This window comes from Pediculus humanus, genomic scaffold, assembly GCF_000006295.1.
Source record: "Pediculus humanus corporis 1103172107895 genomic scaffold, whole genome shotgun sequence".
Classification (NCBI taxonomy): domain Eukaryota; kingdom Metazoa; phylum Arthropoda; class Insecta; order Psocodea; family Pediculidae; genus Pediculus; species Pediculus humanus.
Genome location: NW_002987470.1, coordinates 368590 through 386448, shown reverse-complemented (window position 1 = coordinate 386448; position 17859 = coordinate 368590). Strand labels below are relative to the sequence as shown.

Here is a 17859-nt window from a genome sequence, read left to right as displayed (position 1 = left end):
CGAAAAAAAAATTTATTATAGCCAAACGAGGAATTTTCCGACTTTTCTTTTTTTTTTATTTATTTACAAATTATTAAATTTTTTGGTAAATGCTTTACCGTGAGAAAGGACCCCTTCCCCTCCACCCCCCCCCCAAAAAAAAAAGAAAAATACAACAAATTAATTTTTTTAAATAAGCTTTATTTGCCGATTCCATAAGCAAAAAAAAAATCGTTTTTTTTATTCATTTTTTCATTTTTTTTTTTTGCAAAAAAACACGTACAATTAATAAATATATTTTTATATAATATATATAAATAATTATTTTAATACCGCATATATATATATATTAATATATTAATATAATAAAGATTAAAAAAAAAAAAAAAAAAAAAAAAAAAGTGATAAATTACTGTATAAACTCCATTTTTTTTTGGTACTTTTCTCCGTGCGAGAGACAGAGAGAGAGAGAGAGAGAGTGAAATAATAAAAAATAATTAAATAATAATAACAATAATAATAATAATAATAATAATAAATTAAATAATTAAAAAAATAAAAAATTCAGTCGAAACAAAAATCAAGTCTTATTTGTTTAAAAAAAAAAATAAAAATAAAAATTCAGGAACGTTTTTCATATATTAATAATAAATAAATAAATAAATAATACTGAGGGATTAAAACAAAATTGATTCAAAATTTAAAACTTTTCCGAGAGAGAGAGAGAGAGAGAGAAACAATAATCATTTCTCAACGTCACTGACGTCATTAAAATAATAATAATAATAATAATAATAATAATAGTTGTTTTTAAAACCCAATACCTGTCGATTAAAAGTAATAATAATAATAATAATAAAAATAATAAATAAAAAATAAAATAAAAATCTTCGGCCCACGCCCGGGAATGTTATTGTTGTTATTATTATTATTATTATTATAACTATTTTTTTTTTTAAACGAGTTTACGTGCGTGCAAAAAAAAATTTATTATTATTATTATTATCGAACTAAACGATTTGCACGTGCATAAGACAAAAAAAAAAAAAAAAGTTTTTATTATTACGAAAAATCAAACATCCTCCTCTCTCCCGTTTTCCGTCAATTTAATATATATATAAGAAAAGGGTAATCGATTAAATATCATAAGTTTTCATCATTATCCCCGTCATCATCATCATCATCATCATTTTTTATATTTCAAACCACGTATATCGCACGTGTGATTGAAAAAAAAAAAAAAAAAAAATTTAGTATTTCTATCATTTTCCCTTCCGTTAATTTAATTTAATTACGATTAACACAGCCATTGCTTTTTTCTTTAAAAAAAAACGAAAGGGAAATGAGTCGTTCCGTCATCATTATTATTATCATTATCGTCATCAATAATAATAATAATAATAATACTAACGTGTTGTTCAAAATGAGGTAAAAAAAAAAAAAAAAAAGAAACCGTAACGCGGATTTAATTACGATACCGTTCGAATTCGTATCATTCCATTCGATACAATCATCGTATACAACCGTTAATTTCGCTTCTTTTCTTTCAAATAATAATAATGATAATGATGACTTTACGCGAATTTTTTTTCGAATTAAAATAGTAGTAGTAATAATAATAATAATAATAATAATAATAATAATAATAGTAATTGATTAAATACTTTCTAATATCGAATGATTAATTGTTTTCCCCTTCCCACTTTCCTTTCTTTTCTTCCTTTCCCCTCCCTCTTCTCTCCCTTCTTCCCCCGTCGCTTTATAAATATCATTAAAAAAAAAAAAGTCTCTACGTTACAATAATAATAATAATAATAATAATAATAACAACATTAAAAATATCGCAGTCGAAAAAAAAAAAAATATATATATATATATATATATATATATATATATATATATGCGCGTTAATATAATATCTTATTACTTATTATCATTATTATCATTATTATTATTAATAATCACCGTAAGCTAAATGCAATATAAAAAATTCTTATATAGAATGTTCGGGGCACGAATCCGATCGATCTATCGATTGATTGATTTTATTCATCTATTTAAAACGTATGCTCCAAGCTTGTACGTACGCGCGAGTTATCATCATCATTATTATTAATTTTTTTTTTAAAATGAGTAATAAAAAGAGAGAGAGAGAGAGAGAGAGAGCTAGCGATTCGATTGCAAATAAGGCATCTTCTTAACAAGAATCAATAAATCGATCGATCGTTTTGTGTTTGCATCCCCGCATATTTTTCAATCGCAAATTTCAAAAGATCCCCGTGAATGATCCCTCCTGATCCCTTTTTACAAAATTTATTTATAAAATTTAACTTCGGTTTCGATGACGTCTTTAAGGAGTTCGTCGACTTCGCTCAGTGACTGACCTTCTTCGTATTCGTCTAAAAACTTTTCAACTTCTTCGAGACAATTCCTTTCCATGTCCTGAAGGAGACAAGTTACTTTATTGTTCGAATTCGACGTCGCTGTCCCGTGAAGGTTGTGCAATACGTGGCGACCATCGTTTTCATCCTATCGATGTGGAAAAATAAAAAAAAAATAAAAAAAAAAATGTTATTTCTTCATTTAATTGATTTTACCTTATGAAAACGTGACTTTCGACATGTTTCATTTATTTATTTATTTATTTATCATTTAACTTATCGCTTACAAAGTTCACCACGTGACAAAGTTAAAAGGTAAACAAAAGAGAGAGAAAGAGAGAGAGAGAGAGAAAATGTTACTACTCACAGTACTTTTAGAATATGATGATACTTTTACATTTGGTGTAAATATGAAGGGTTTATAAACGGAAACTGTGGTATCCGGTGTTGCCGTGAACCAATGACAACAAGGTTTCTTTTTCGAAAGAACCGATACCTACAAATAATAATAATAATAATAATAATTCAAATCGAATATTCTCAAAAATCACTCGAGAGTGGTATAATTTATTTCGCACAATTACTTTTGTGCGAGTAAATTCACCCCCCCCCACTTTCCCCCTCTTTACCTGACTTCCGGTCGTTTGCGAATCATTGCATATTTTTCCCTCTTTGTTTCTCAATATGTCAAACATGTCTTTCGCTTTAAAATTTTTATTTTCTGTTAATTTTTTCAAAAGTTCTCGTCCAGCAAGATACTTTTGGCACGATTTATCATCATCGTTACCATAAGCAGTTGAAAAATTAAATTCTCCCTGAGAAAAATTAAGTAATATTTGGTAATTAATGTCACTCTTGCCACCATTACAAAAAAAAAAAAAAATGAAGAAATGGGAGTAATATACAAAAAATTATAATAAAATTTACCTCTCCGTTCCAAAATCCTTTTTCCTTTGCAAAACTAATTACATTCGAAGATGATTTATCAAATTTTGTTTCTACGCTATAACAACCTGATATATTTCTATATCCCGTCGAAATTTTTTGAGCTACCCAATTTTTACCGCATGTTTCGAGAACCCATGCTTCGTTGGCATCGGCAATTAAAAATACATATTGATAAACTAAATCAGGCGATGATTCATGACTAAAACCATATTGTCCATATTCTTCGAGTAAATTCGTAATCACATCGACAGCCTCTTCTGATGTTTTGCTTCTTTCTAATGCCAACCTAAACAAATAAATAAATAAAAATGTAAACAATCAAGTTCGAATCTTTTTCTTTCGATCGCTTTTACAAAACATGGTACTGACATGCATTAACTTTCTGTAATCAGTTTTCTTTAATAATAAATAATAAAATTTATTTAGGTACCTCACTAAATCTGTTCCTAATAATGTTTTCGATTGTGTATCAGTTAATTTGCTCAAAGTAAGACCATTCCCAATAGCGACTCCCTGATCGTTGGCACCCATTTCACAACCCCACATCCATGCTGGTTTACTTAATATCACAGCATAGGTTTTATCAACTTGTTTCACCTCAACGTAAGTGCACTGAAATGAAAAATTTAGTAAAAAAATCAAGTTAATAACATAACAACGACATATTAACACGTTTTCTAATAATGATAATAATAATAAATGTCAAATTTCGAGTTTACCTTTAATGATTCGCCAGAAACGTATTGTTTAGATGGTTCGTAAACCAATTCTTGTACTTCTCCCTCTGGCCTATCTGAATTTTTACCAAATATAACGGATCCGTTACCCGTTAGGGGTGGTAACACGACAAAAGTGTTACAAAACCCTTGTTCCATCTTCATAACACTTGTCACAAAGGAATTTATCAATGAGAAGAGGTAGAGAGAGGTTTAAAAAAAAAAAAAAAAAAAAAAAAAAAAAATGAAACAATAAACCCAGATTCGCACCGCTGCACTTATTAGAATGTACGAATAAGAATTTTTATCCTCAGTTTATTGCCTTCCATTTCAACAATATTATATTCACAACGTTCTACCTAAACCAAATCCGTACCTAAATAACCGTTTCATCCATGTGGTGTGAATATGAACAACGTCAGAGTCTAGACTCTTCATCGATTTACCAAACCTAACGTAATATTGGCCCCATTAACACGCGCCGAACGTAAGTTCCGATAAACTTTTCATAATTACCTTATGGATTCGACGATCATTTTACGATTTTCCTTTCCCTCTGCAGCCACATTACTTTTACCTACTGCTATTTCAAAAGTTAGGTTATACAACCAACCAACCAACCAACCAACGACACCATAATTAAAATTTTCTTTCTGCTACAAATAAATAAATAAATAAAATTTATAAAATGTAAAAACAATAATAATAATAATAATAATAAAATACCATACATACACACATACAATAACGATATTTAAACAAAAAACCCATTATCGAAACGTGATGATGACGTAATTTTGCCGCCATTAAAATTTAAAAAAATAAACACGAGATAATACTTTAACTAAAATAGTAATAATAATAATAATAATGATAAGGAAAAACTCTTTCTAACGTAAAATAAACACGTTGAATTAGATAAGAAAAAAAAAAAACATACAAAAATGGCGGATTTTTCGAGCAAACAACAACAACAACAACAACAAACGATATACCTTTGAACGTTCGATTCCAACGTTAGGAAAAGGAAATTAAAAAAAAAAAAACAAAAAACGATCTGACAAAAAAAAAAAAAAACGAATTGCATTTAGTTTTACGGGTTGTTGTTGTTGTTGTTATTATCATCATCATCATCATCGACTTAGTTTTTTTACATATATTTTTTTTAAAATTATTTTTTCCTAATATTATTATTATTATTATTTTTTTGAAATGTTTTAAAAACAAAATATAATTGTATAGTGTTTTATATCTTATTGTAATTTTATGTAATAATAATAATAATAATAGTAATATAAATTATTATTATTATTATTATTATTAATCAAACGAGCGTTGTGTAAAAAAAAAAAAAAATAAAATAAAATAAAATAAAAAAATAATTCACGACGTTTGTAATGACGTAGCAGCGCGCAAAGTGATTACGTTGCTAAAAATTATATTAAGAACGAACACACAAACACACACAAGTCAACTTTTGGTTCGCCCATCGTTTCCGTGCGTGTAGAGGGTGTTCGTCGGTTGTGAGTGTGTGTTTTCAAATAAATTAATATTTTAAAAAAAAAATGGCTCTTTTTCGCGTTTCTGCAGCTAAATTAATTGAAACTCAGCAGGTATTTATTTTTTTTTATTTTATTATTATTATTATTATACATAATTATATTTTTCGGGGGGGTAGGGTGAGGGGCGGTTCGACGTGAAAATTTTTTTTTTTTTTTTTCTATCTGTCGTTCGGCTTCTTCTATTCCAGGGATAATTTATACCCATTATTATTATTATTATTATCAGTTTTTTTATTATTTATTTATTTATTCACGTGATCAATTGAATTTTTTTTTTTTTTATCATCCTAACTGCTTATTATTATTAATATTAATAATGATAATAATAATAAGAATTTTCCCAAAAATAAAAAGGTTCATGCACAATTTTTTTTAATACAATTATCAAACCTTATTATTATTATTATTAAGGGAGAAAATGTGTACCTAAAAAGGAAAATGTGTACCTAAAATCTAGGAAAATTTTTTCTTATGATTTCTTGTTTGTTTTTTTTTTTTTTTTTTTGTGAATTTAATTAAAATTTGTTAAAGAGGAAAAAATTTTGTGATTTTAGCTTAAATTATTATTATTATTATTTTGCTTTTATAATCAATTTTTTTTCACTAATGTGATGTTAAATTCAAGGCTGATTTTTTTTATATTATTGTCGATTTTGTCATTAATTCTCATGTAATAATAGCAGAAGATTTTTTTTTTTTTTTTTTGTTTTAAAAATGAAAATGTATGTGTGTGTCGAAGAAAAAAATTTTCAACTATTAAATCATATGGTTAATATCGATCAATAAATTCTATTTCATGTTTAATCATTGTTTTCAATATCGATTCAAGAAAATGTTCTGCTTGTGCATAAAACTAATCATTTAAAAAAATTGTGCATTGGTTTAAATTTTCAATATATCAAGATAAGTTTTTTTAATTTTATGGTATTCGAGCACAAAAACAATTTTTTTCATTTCGATTTTTCATTCGAGTTAAAATTCAATATCGAATAGTCCTGTTCTATTATGTTAATCCTTTCCCCCCTTCTCCCTCCCCACCCTCCTTTTTGACAATTATTTTAAGAAAGTATTATAAGAGCCATAATGAAAATATTAATAATAATAATAATAATAATAATAATAATAATAATTTTTTTTTCATAATGTTTTTCCTAAAATGTCGAGTTCAATGATAAACTGATATCTAGAAAACATTTAAAAAAAATTTTTTTATTTCTGACACAATTTTTTCAATCAGCTGATTTCTTTAAAAATTCAATCTCTCTCTCTCTCTCTCTCTCTATTTCTCTCTTTCTCTCTCTCTCTCTCTCTCTTTTTCTCTTTCTCTTCCTCCCTCTCTCTCTCTCTCTCTTTCTCTCTTCCTCTCTCTCTCTCTTCCTCTCTCGTTCTCTTTCGCTTTCTCTTCCTCCCTCTCTCTCTCTCTCTCTCTCCCTTTCTCTCTCTTCCTCCCTCTCTCTGTCTTTCTCTCTCTCTCTCTTTCTCTCTCTCTCTCTTTTTCTCTCTCTCTCTCTTTCTCTTTTTCTCTTTCTCTTCCTCCCTCTCTCTCTCTCTCTTTCTCTCTCTCACTCACACACAAATTTTTCAATTCGGTTATAACCTTAACATATTTTACATTTTCATACCGATATTGTAACAAAAATACAAAATTTTTTGGTTGTTGTTGTTGTTGTTGTTGTAGCTGTGATATTGTTTAATCATTATCACCTTTTGAATTTGTATTCGGGTTAACAAGTTTATAATTGATATGTGACATATTGTTAATTTTTTTTTTCATTCGACACAAGTACCTGATGTTGTTGTCATGTGTGTGTGTGTGTGTGCGTGCATAACCACGTGTTTAAAATATTTACATTATGATAATTTTATAAAATTAATTAAGTTTAATTTTCTAAAACTATCATTATCATTATTATCATTTTGTGTGACGTTTTGTTTTTAAATGACACTTTTCATGCCTTATTAGGTATTTAGGTATTAGGTATTATTCGCTTATAGTGGTGCCATTAGAAAACCGTTATTTATTATTATTATTATTATTATTTAAACTCAATCACAACCTTCGTTTCATTAACATGGTTTTTTTTTTTTTTTTTTGAATCGACCATGTGAGAATAAAAAGGAATTTCGACAAAGGTCAACAGGTAACCAACCTTCCAAGGTAGCCAAATGTTTTCGTTACGATATAATAATAATAATAATAATAATAATAATAATAATAATAATAATAATAATATTTTTAGAAAATTTTTATAAATAAAAAAAAATCGAAATATAATGATAATAATAATAATAATTTGGGGTTTTTTTTTTTTTTTTTCGTTGTCGTTATGGTTGTCGTGTTTGTCTTGTTTGTCGTGTTTGTCGTTGTTGTTGTTATTATTTAATATTCCTAACCATTATCTGTTTGTTTTTTTAAAAAAAAAATTTCGTGTAATAATTGATTTTTCAAGGTTTCGTACAAGGTACGTTTGTCAATTTTAAATGCCGTCAACTTATTTCTCGTTTTTTTTTTTTTTTTTTTTTTTTGTCAATATTAAAACGGGGTCGGATTAATTATCCCGAGAAAAAAAATAATAATGATAAAAAAAATAATAATTCTAGGTTTTTTTTTCCTTTTTAAATAAACGAAAGAAAATTTTTTAAAAGTTAAATGGGAGAACGGTATTTTTCCTTTTACCAAAAAAAAAAAAAAAAAAAAAAAAAAAAAAAATGGCAAAAGGTTTTTATCATTTAAAAATAAGAAATTTTTAACGTACAAAAATAAATTTGTTTTTTTTTTTTTTTCTTTTCTAAAAATTTCAGCCAATTTTTTTTTTTTTTTATTTAAATAGTCCTTGACCGATTGTAGGTTATGTAAATGTCTAAGTTCTGCGTGTTTCTAGGGTTATTAATTATTATTATTATTATTATTATTATTATTATTATTATTATTATTATTATTATTAATTCGCATCGTTATTATTATTATTATTATTATTATAATTGTTTTTTTTTTTGAATTTTTCTCGAGAAATTTTCCTATGAGAAATGGAAAAATAATAATAATAATAATAATAATAATAATAAATAGGAGCGAAGTTTTTAAATTCGTTAAACGTTCGATAAGAAAATCGACACGTTGCCGCCATTGTGTCGACTCGCGACTAATAATTTTCCGATACGAAATTTTAGAATAGGAAAAAGTGACGTGAAAATGAATTATTATTATTATTATTATTTCGTTTGGATGTTTTTGTATGTGATCGTCGAGAAGGTGTATTGAAAAATCATTCGGACCGAAAATTGTAGGTTATGTAAATGTCTAAGTTCTGCGTGTTTCTAGGGTTATTAATTATTATTATTATTATTATTATTATTATTATTATTATTATTATTGTTATTATTATTAATTCGCATCGTTATTATTATTATTATTATAATTGTTTTTTTTTTTGAATTTTTCTCGAGAAATTTTCCTATGAGAAATGGAAAAATAATAATAATAATAATAATAATAATAATAAGCCAACGGCCATAGCGTGCTGGTCACACCGGTTCCCGTACGATCACCGAAGTTAAGCAGCATCGGGCGTGGTGCAAACTTGGATGGGTGACCGTCTGAGAACGCCACGTGCTGTTGGCTTAAAAAGAGCAAAAAAATGAGAACAAGACAAAGTAAGAACCAAAAACAAAATCTTGTTCTACTGTCGACCTGAGGCAGCTCGACGAGAACGTGAATTTCACTGCTTCTGACCCTGGCCACTCCAAAGATGTTAGTCACCGGAGCCCAGTTCAGGAGACAAATCGTTCCCATCGAATAAGACGGACTCAGGAAGACCTTCAAGAATTGATGTGGTGCTATCTTATAATAAGTGGCACCACCGAAATTCGAGTATTTGTCCCTAAGGAATCGGGTAGAAACCTCGGATAAATACTTAAAAACTCCGACAAGTAGCCTTGTCGTGTTTAATGGTGGATAATAATAATAATAATAATAATAATAATAATAATAATAATAATAATAAATAGGAACGAAGTTTTTAAATTCGTTAAACGTTCGATAAGAAAATCGACACGTTGCCGCCATCGTGTCGACTCGCGACTAATAATTTTCCGATACGAAATTTTAGAATAGGAAAAAGTGACGTGAAAATGAATTATTATTATTATTATTATTATTATTTCGTTTGGATGTTTTTGTATGTGATCGTCGAGAAGGTGTATTGAAAAATCATTCGGACCGAAAAAAAAACCGTAATCGAATTTTCCAGATCGAATTTTGACGCTAATCCGATAATCTCAGATTATCCACCTCGCGGTAAATCCATTCCAAATCGTATCCTACTAACGTATCCAAAAATTATTATTATTATTATTAGGAAGTTGTCCAGGGTCATCAGAAATTGACCTGACTCACGAAATGAAAAAAAAAAAAACTTTCGATGATTTGACAACGTTTTACTTCCTGTAACAACTACTAAAAAATCACTACCGTCATTCCCTTCACTACTACTACTACTACTACTACTATTATTATTATTATTATTATTATTATTATTAATATTAATTTCGTCACGGTTTTCATTGACTGTCTAGTCATTTTTTGAAAAAATACGTCACGACGGACGCCATTTTCTTTTTATTTTATTTTTTACCGTTAATCCAATTTAACGACTCTCACATACGTTAAGACGAATGTTATTAGGAAGTCGTAAAAAAAAAACAAATTTTTTTTTTTTTTGTCATTTTCGATTGGCAACCTTGTCACTTTTTTTTTTTTTTAAAATAATAATAATAATAATAATAATAATAAACGATATTATATGTGAAAATAATAATAATAATAAGAATTCTTATCAAATCGAATCAACGAAGTGTCAAATGTTTTTCTTCATATGTACATTTTATTATCATTATAGTTTGGATGTTTTTCCAGGTTTTTCCAGGTTTTTCTGTTGTCGTCTTGTTTCCGAAGATTTCCGAATATTTTATATTCGTAACAATGACGTATCGAATACTATTTATTTATTTTATTTTATTTGACGTGTCAAAAAGGTTAAGCCATTTTTTTTTTTTTTTTTTTTTAAATACGATGTTAAGCCGTTTACGATTGCGTAGGCTTAGGGAAAAAAAAAACCGAAATAAATAAAAAAAAAATTATAATTTGTCTCTCGTGACGTCACACGCGAGAAATTAATTTTTTTTTTTTTTTTTCATTAACTCGCACGAGAATAACGTTTATCATCATTATTATCACCATCATTATTCTGATCGATTATTATTATTATTATTATTATTATTACTACCGTCGCGATCGATCAATTGTTGTTGTTGAGGATTTTTTGTTTGTTTCCCTTACGAACGGAGAATTTTGTTTTTTTTTTGGTAATTTGTCGGGAGCGGGAGCAACGGGAGAAAAATCTCTGATCCTCCTTTTTCCCTTTTTTCCCTCTTTCTTCCTTTTTTTTTTTTGGCAAGGAATAAAACTGTTACTTAAATGATGCATCCAGTTTAATTGCTGCAGTTATTATTACGCGTACGAAACAGACTTTGTTGTTGTTTGTTGTTGTGTTGTTGTTGTTGTTTGTTGTTGTTGTTGTTGTTGTTAATTGTTGCAAAAAGAATTTAAATTCTTTCTTAGCGCCCACCATATTGAAAAAAATAAAAAACCACAAAAAATAGCCAAAAAAAATAAAACGAACAGAATTAATTTAAAACGATAACGATAATGATAATGATAATGATATAAATGAATAATATTTGAAATGTTTTTAAAAAAAAAAAAAATAATAAACGGCGTAAAAATTTAAAATAAAATAAAATAAATTGATAAAAGTCGGCCTTTGCCAAGGTAATGAAAAAAATTTTCATTTTGAATCGTTTTTTTTTTTAATTTTATTCCGTTTCATTCTTTCACATTCAAGGTTCGATTTAATTTTTTTTTTTTTTTTTTTTTTTTACAACTCGATCCTCATTATTATTATTATCATCGTCATTTTAATAATAATAATAATAAACCAACAAAAACAACAACAACAACAGCAACAACAAATGTACGAAAAAAAAAACAGGAGCACATATGATGATGATGATGATTTGTCGTCGTCGTCATTTTTTAAAATTTTTATTGTCTTTCTCGAATAATTAAAGATTTAAACGACGACGACGATGATAATAATGATGGTAATGATAATGATGATGATGATGATGATGATGATGACGACCGTATGTACGTAGAACAGGCGCCGCTTTTTAACGAATTTATTTTCGAAAGTTATTTTCGAATGTTTTTTCGAAAAGGTGTTTATTTGATTCCTTGCCAATTTTTTTTTTCGTTTTAATCCCCGCTCCTGCTGCTGTTGCTGCTGCTGTTGCTCCTGCTCCTGCTCCCGCTCCTGTTGTCTGTTTTTTTTTTTTTTTTTTCTTTCAACGACGTCTGAAAAATATAGCGTGGGATATATATATATATATATATGTAGAGATTAATTACGTAAATTACGCGTTCCTCCGTTGTTTTCGTCTGAAAACGTTTTTTTTTTCGATTTCAAAACGAGATATCGTTTTTCATCTTCGATTTATTTCGATTTAATTTTTTTTTTCGTCGTGATTTCGTTTCCGGTAAATAATATTTATATATATATATATGATTTCGATTAGGAGAGCGAGACCGTGAATATCCGCGGCGTTTTATAAAAACCAGAATCGAAAAGACAGATAATCTCGATTTTCCGTCTCGCGACTCGCGAGAAAACTCGATCTCGATCGACCATCATTGGAAAAACGTTTTAAAGTTCACGTATATTACAAATCGACCTTGAATATCATTCATTCTTGAAACTTGAACTCGCGTTTCCCTGGATTTTTTTTCCTTTTTCTTTTTCCTTTTTCTCCAGGCTGAATGGAGTTTTCTATACCTTTATCTTATTTACATAATAACGGTTTTTTTTTTTGCCGAGACGGAATCGTTTGTATGACGTCATGAGTTTCACTTTTCGACCGGGTGAATCTTTTCTTGTTTTCCTTTGTCCTTGAACTTTGTTCCAGAATATTCTTTTCTTGCGATTGGTATTATGTCGGTCGGGGAAATTTTTTTTTTATTTTTGCTGTCGTTTTAAAAGAGAACAAACAAGGTCGCGGATGGATTTGTTGTTTATTGTTTGTTCTTCGATTTAAATGTATCTGTTTTTTTTTTTTCACACTCCCGAATTATATCATATGATTTAATGAATGACGTAATTGTTTTTGTTTTTCTCATTTCATATTATTCCGTTGTTGTTTTCTTTCTAATTATTATTATTATTATTATTATTGCAGATTATTAATTTGTTGATATTTTTTGTTATGTTTCAGGTGTTGCCTGCACTGTCTGTTATTTTTCGCAGTCGTACGGATGCCAGTTCAAATTTAAAAGAAGTTTTGGCGAGAAAAATTCCCGTCGAACAAGAAAGAGTTAAAAATTTTCGAAAAGAACATGGCAGTAAAAAAGTCGGTGACGTCACCGTCGATATGGTATGTTTTTCTTTATGAGATTTTAAAGCCTCCTCTTGATCGACGGGGTCGTTATAATTTTTTTTTTTTGTTTTTCTTTTCTCCCGTCACGGTTTCCGTATCCGTATTAGATGTACGGCGGAATGCGAGGTATAAAAGGTTTAGTATGCGAAACCTCCGTTTTGGATCCGGAAGAAGGAATCCGTTTTCGAGGTCTTTCCATACCGGAATGTCAAAAAGTTTTACCCAAAGCTCCAGGCGGAAACGAACCATTGCCCGAGGGTCTTTTTTGGTTGTTAATCACGGGTGATATTCCCACTCAAGCTCAGGTGACTATAAATGACGTTTCACACGTGACACGAATGGATTCGTTCGTGATTATTAATTTTTCTTTTTTGTGTGTGTGCGTATCAGGTTGACGCTTTGTCAAAAGAATGGGCAAACCGAGCGGGATTACCCTCACACGTGGTAAATTTGTTAAATAATTTTCCACACAATCTTCATCCTATGAGCCAATTGTGTTGCGCGGTCATGGCTCTTAATTCCGAGTCCAAATTCACCGAAGCTTATTCCCACGGAGTACACAAATCTAAATATTGGGAGGTTGGTTAAAAAAAAAAAAAAATCCATTCTTGACTTTTCTTGACTTTTCCGCTTTTCTTTTCTCTTCTTGCCATTTTAAAACGTTTTACTTTTTCTTAACAAGTACGTTTACGAAGATTCGATGGATCTCATAGCAAAATTGCCAGTGGTCGCAGCAACAATTTACAGAAACACATACAGAGACGGAAAAGGAGTCGGTGCCATAGATCCAAACAAAGACTGGTCCGCTAATTTCACGTCAATGTTAGGTTACACGGACGAACAGTTTGTAGAATTAATGAGGCTGTATTTGACTATTCACAGGTACGCATAAACCCCTAGATTTTCATTTACAACAGTCGAAATCCTTTTTTTTCAATAATAATAATAATAATAATAATAAATTTTCATTTTTCAAAGTGATCACGAGGGAGGAAACGTGAGTGCTCACACAACACATTTAGTCGGTTCGGCTCTATCAGATCCTTATTTATCTTTCGGAGCGGGTATGGCTGGTTTGGCTGGACCCCTTCACGGATTAGCAAATCAAGAAGTTTGTATATAAAAATTTTGATCTTTTTTCTCTCTCGCGGAATGAATGCATAATTTTCTCTCTCTCTCTTTTTCAGGTATTGATATTTTTAAATAAAGTTAAACAAGAATTAGGAGATAATTACACGGAAGAAAGTTTGAAAGAATTCATATGGAAAACTCTTAAATCTGGTCAAGTCGTTCCGGGATACGGACATGCCGTGCTCAGAAAAACCGATCCCAGGTATACGTGCCAAAGGGAATTCGCATTGAAACATCTTCCCGACGACCCCATGTTCAAGGTACGAATCTACGCGAAAAGGAACGACTACCCTTCCCTCCACCCACCCCCGAACGAGCGAATTCAAAATTGAATTTTTTTTTTTTTTTAAATTTTCAGTTGGTGTCAACAATATACAAAGTCGTGCCCCCTGTACTTATGGAAACCGGAAAAGTTAAAAATCCATGGCCTAACGTGGATGCTCATTCCGGTGTACTCCTTCAGTATTATGGAATGAAAGAAATGAACTATTACACCGTATTGTTCGGAGTCAGTAGAGCATTGGGAGTTTTAGCTTCTCTCGTCTGGGATAGAGCTTTGGGTCTACCAATCGAACGACCTAAATCCATGTCAACGGACGGACTCATGAAACTATTCAAGTAAAAATAATAATGATAATAATAATAATAATAATAATAATAAAAGATGACAAACAGGAGTAATTAGAAAAAAAAAAAAAAAAAAAACTCAAATCTAGCCTTGCGTTAGGACAATAACGTGATATTTACTCCTTCCCTCCCCAATTCGATTGCTTTGATTTTCTTTTCTTTTGTACGCAAACAAACAGGCAGACAAACACACTTACACTTACATACAAACAGGAAAACGTGGAAAATTGTGTCAGGAATTTCATATGTCCGGTACTTGTTCTAATCGAAACTCCCGCAAGTTATGAAAAAATCGAATCGCGAAAAAAAGAAAAGAAAAGAAAAAAATTCGTACCTTTTTTTTTTTACGGTAGCAGCCTAAGTCTTCAATATTATTCGTTTTGCTATTCCCCCTTTTCTCTCCCTCTCTCCCTCTTTCTCTCGTAAAAATCACGTAGATAGAATATATAGGCATTTCGTAAGAGAAGAAAACGGTTTTTTTTTTTTTTTCATTTGTAGCCGAAGAATGAATGCATGTCGCAAAAATTTCGTTCAGTTTTGAAATTTTTCTCTTCTGCAAATTCAGTATGAAAAATATTACAAACATATATACAAAAAATTAAAAAAAAAAAGTCGTTATAAAGTAAGGATCATTACGTAGGCATAGTGACGTCATTAATTTTCAGTTTTTAATACGTTTACACACGTACACACACACACACACATTTATATATACATATTTACATATGCATTTTACACGTACGTAAACAGTTTTTTTTTTTTTTTTTTGTATCAAATCATTTTGTTTTGTATAATTATTATTATTATTATCACTATTCTTTATTATTATTATTATTATTATTATTATTGTTTAAATTTGTACATTTTATTTGTAATTTTTTTTTTTTTTTCATCTATTTCATTTGTATAAAAAAAAAAAAAAAAAAAAAATAAGGAGAAAAAAAAAATTATAATAATAATAAGAGAAAAAGAAAAAAAAGAGAAAAAAAAACGTGAAATTGAAATAAAACGTCACATGATCCTCCCGTAAAAAAGGATTTATTATTATTATTATTATTATTATCATTATTATTGTTATTATTTATATAAATAACCTGTCAAAAGTATATCATCATCATCATCATCATCATTTTTTCCTTTTCCTTTTTTATCCAATAATCATTCGTGAAATAATTAAAATAACATCGTCGCGATGAATATCGATATATCGATCGATCGATCGATTTATCGTTTGTAATTTCAATTAAATTTTTTATTTTGATTCGAACCGTTAAAAAATTAATAACGACAAACTGACTCGGCGGCACTTTTATCGTTCGATTTCCACGAGCCAATAAGAAAAAAGATAATTTTTGTTGATTATCGGTAGTGCCAACTTTTGTTTTTAATAACGTTTTCGCGGGTTTTCTAATGGAATTGTTTACGTAACGTTTTTAATATCGAATTAAAACGGATTAAAATTTGTTTTTATTGTAAAGTTTCATTTGTTATTTTAATTATTCACCTATAGATTTTGTTTTAAATAAATAAATAAAAGAAGAAAAAAAGAAACATGATAGATGATAAATAATTCGATGATAAAATCTATATATTATAAAAATAACAATTTTTTGTCAATATGTAACATTCAATCATTTATGCGTGATATTATTATTATTATTATTTTTAATATATATCGAATAAATTCATTTAACTCGATAATAATAATAATACTAAATTATATATAATTATGATGATGATGATGATGATGATGATAATGTAATAGTAAGATGAAGCCCCAAAATACTTAAATCTAATTTATTTTCAGTCTTTTATGGATTCACGCATAAAAATTAATACGAGTGTCAGCTTCCACACGGAGGTAAGTTAACGATAAAAAAAACGTTGAGTTCCATCAAACAAGCGAATATTAAAAAAGTTAAATACATGAAAAGGCAAAGAATACCTATTTTACGATCTAATATGAAACGATTAAAGAAAAAGGATGCGTATAAAAAGGTAAGAGTCGTCAATAATGATATAGCCGTGTAACCTAAACCCCTTGAATTGATTTTAATTAAATGATTTCCCGATTGAGCAGGGAAAAATGTCGATTTTATTAGCCAAGGAAGGCCGAGACATAGAAGAATGTCGAATGTGTTGGAACCTATAGAACTGCTTATTCCCATACCTCCATGACCTGAAATTTTTTTTTTTTTTTTTTTTTTTTTTCAAAAAGAAAGAAAGAAAGAAAGAAAATCCTGTTTATGTTTTTTTTTTCTGATTGAAATGATTATTATGATTCGAAAATAATAATAATAATAATAATCTTACCTTGATTTGTAACTATGACGCTTGATGTCGCTTCTGGTATGCTCATTCCAGCCGCAAGAAAAGTCAAACCCATTACGGAATCAGGTATTGATAAGGTATCACCTTTAAAAAAAAAATTAAAAAATGAATGAAAATTCTATAAACGAAATTAATAAATTTTTTTTTTTTATACTCACCCACGACTGTTATCATCCAGGAAACGACGTATGAAGTTCCAGCAATCCAAACAATACACATGATAAACGTTATCGGCCATAATCTCTGTTTGTTTTTCCTTTTGCAATCTGGTATGGTGACGTATAAAACAAACGATATGGGAAATGAAAAAAAAAAGAAAAATTTCGATGCCAATCCTTCTGGTATGACGAATATCGTTTCTCCTGTAAATGAAATAATGATAATACTTTTTACATTACATTACATTTTTTATGACGTCATAGTTTTAACATCGACAGTTACCACAATTTTCATTCGATTCCGAATCCATTCCTCCTTCGTTTTTAAATAACGACGAATAAGTTTCGTTGACCTGAACGAACGATCCGACATCTTGTTCTTCTCTCCCATAGTAAACCTTCTTGTATTTTAACAATGGTATGCTTTCTTGAGTTATTTTTATTTCTCTATACGGTCTCCTCCCATTTATTCTCTTTCTCCAAAAATTTTTAACATAATTCGATATCGAATCGTTATGATACATGGCTGAAAATA

The 17859-nt window shown here is 28.9% G+C and overlaps 3 protein-coding genes across 3 annotated transcripts in view; 1 reads left to right on the top strand and 2 right to left on the bottom strand.

Moving 5' to 3' along the window:
* Window positions 1-2292: 2292 nt before the first annotated feature.
* Phum_PHUM397350 (Secernin-1, putative) lies at window positions 2293-4183 on the bottom strand (the record flags this gene model as incomplete). The annotated part of the gene is made up of 6 exons (XM_002428651.1): window positions 2293-2508; window positions 2728-2856; window positions 2990-3175; window positions 3288-3594; window positions 3739-3920; window positions 4028-4183. The coding sequence occupies 6 exons, from the start codon at window positions 4181-4183 to the stop codon at window positions 2293-2295; spliced, it is 1176 nt and encodes a 391-aa protein (XP_002428696.1).
* An 8723-nt stretch (window positions 4184-12906) lies between these two features.
* Window positions 12907-14830, top strand: Phum_PHUM397340 (citrate synthase, putative; the record flags this gene model as incomplete). The annotated part of the gene is made up of 7 exons (XM_002428650.1): window positions 12907-13074; window positions 13185-13382; window positions 13468-13656; window positions 13760-13959; window positions 14056-14188; window positions 14265-14468; window positions 14567-14830. The coding sequence occupies 7 exons, from the start codon at window positions 12907-12909 to the stop codon at window positions 14828-14830; spliced, it is 1356 nt and encodes a 451-aa protein (XP_002428695.1).
* A 1849-nt stretch (window positions 14831-16679) lies between these two features.
* Phum_PHUM397330 (sodium/potassium/calcium exchanger 5 precursor, putative) overlaps window positions 16680-17859 on the bottom strand; it is a gene marked incomplete at both ends in the record, with an annotated part of 3575 nt that continues 2395 nt past the window's right edge. The window contains 4 exons of the mRNA XM_002428649.1: window positions 16680-17014; window positions 17149-17250; window positions 17325-17528; window positions 17608-17850. Of these exons, the coding sequence (XP_002428694.1) occupies window positions 16680-17014; window positions 17149-17250; window positions 17325-17528; window positions 17608-17850 (884 nt within the window). The remainder of the gene's footprint in view (window positions 17015-17148; window positions 17251-17324; window positions 17529-17607; window positions 17851-17859) is intronic.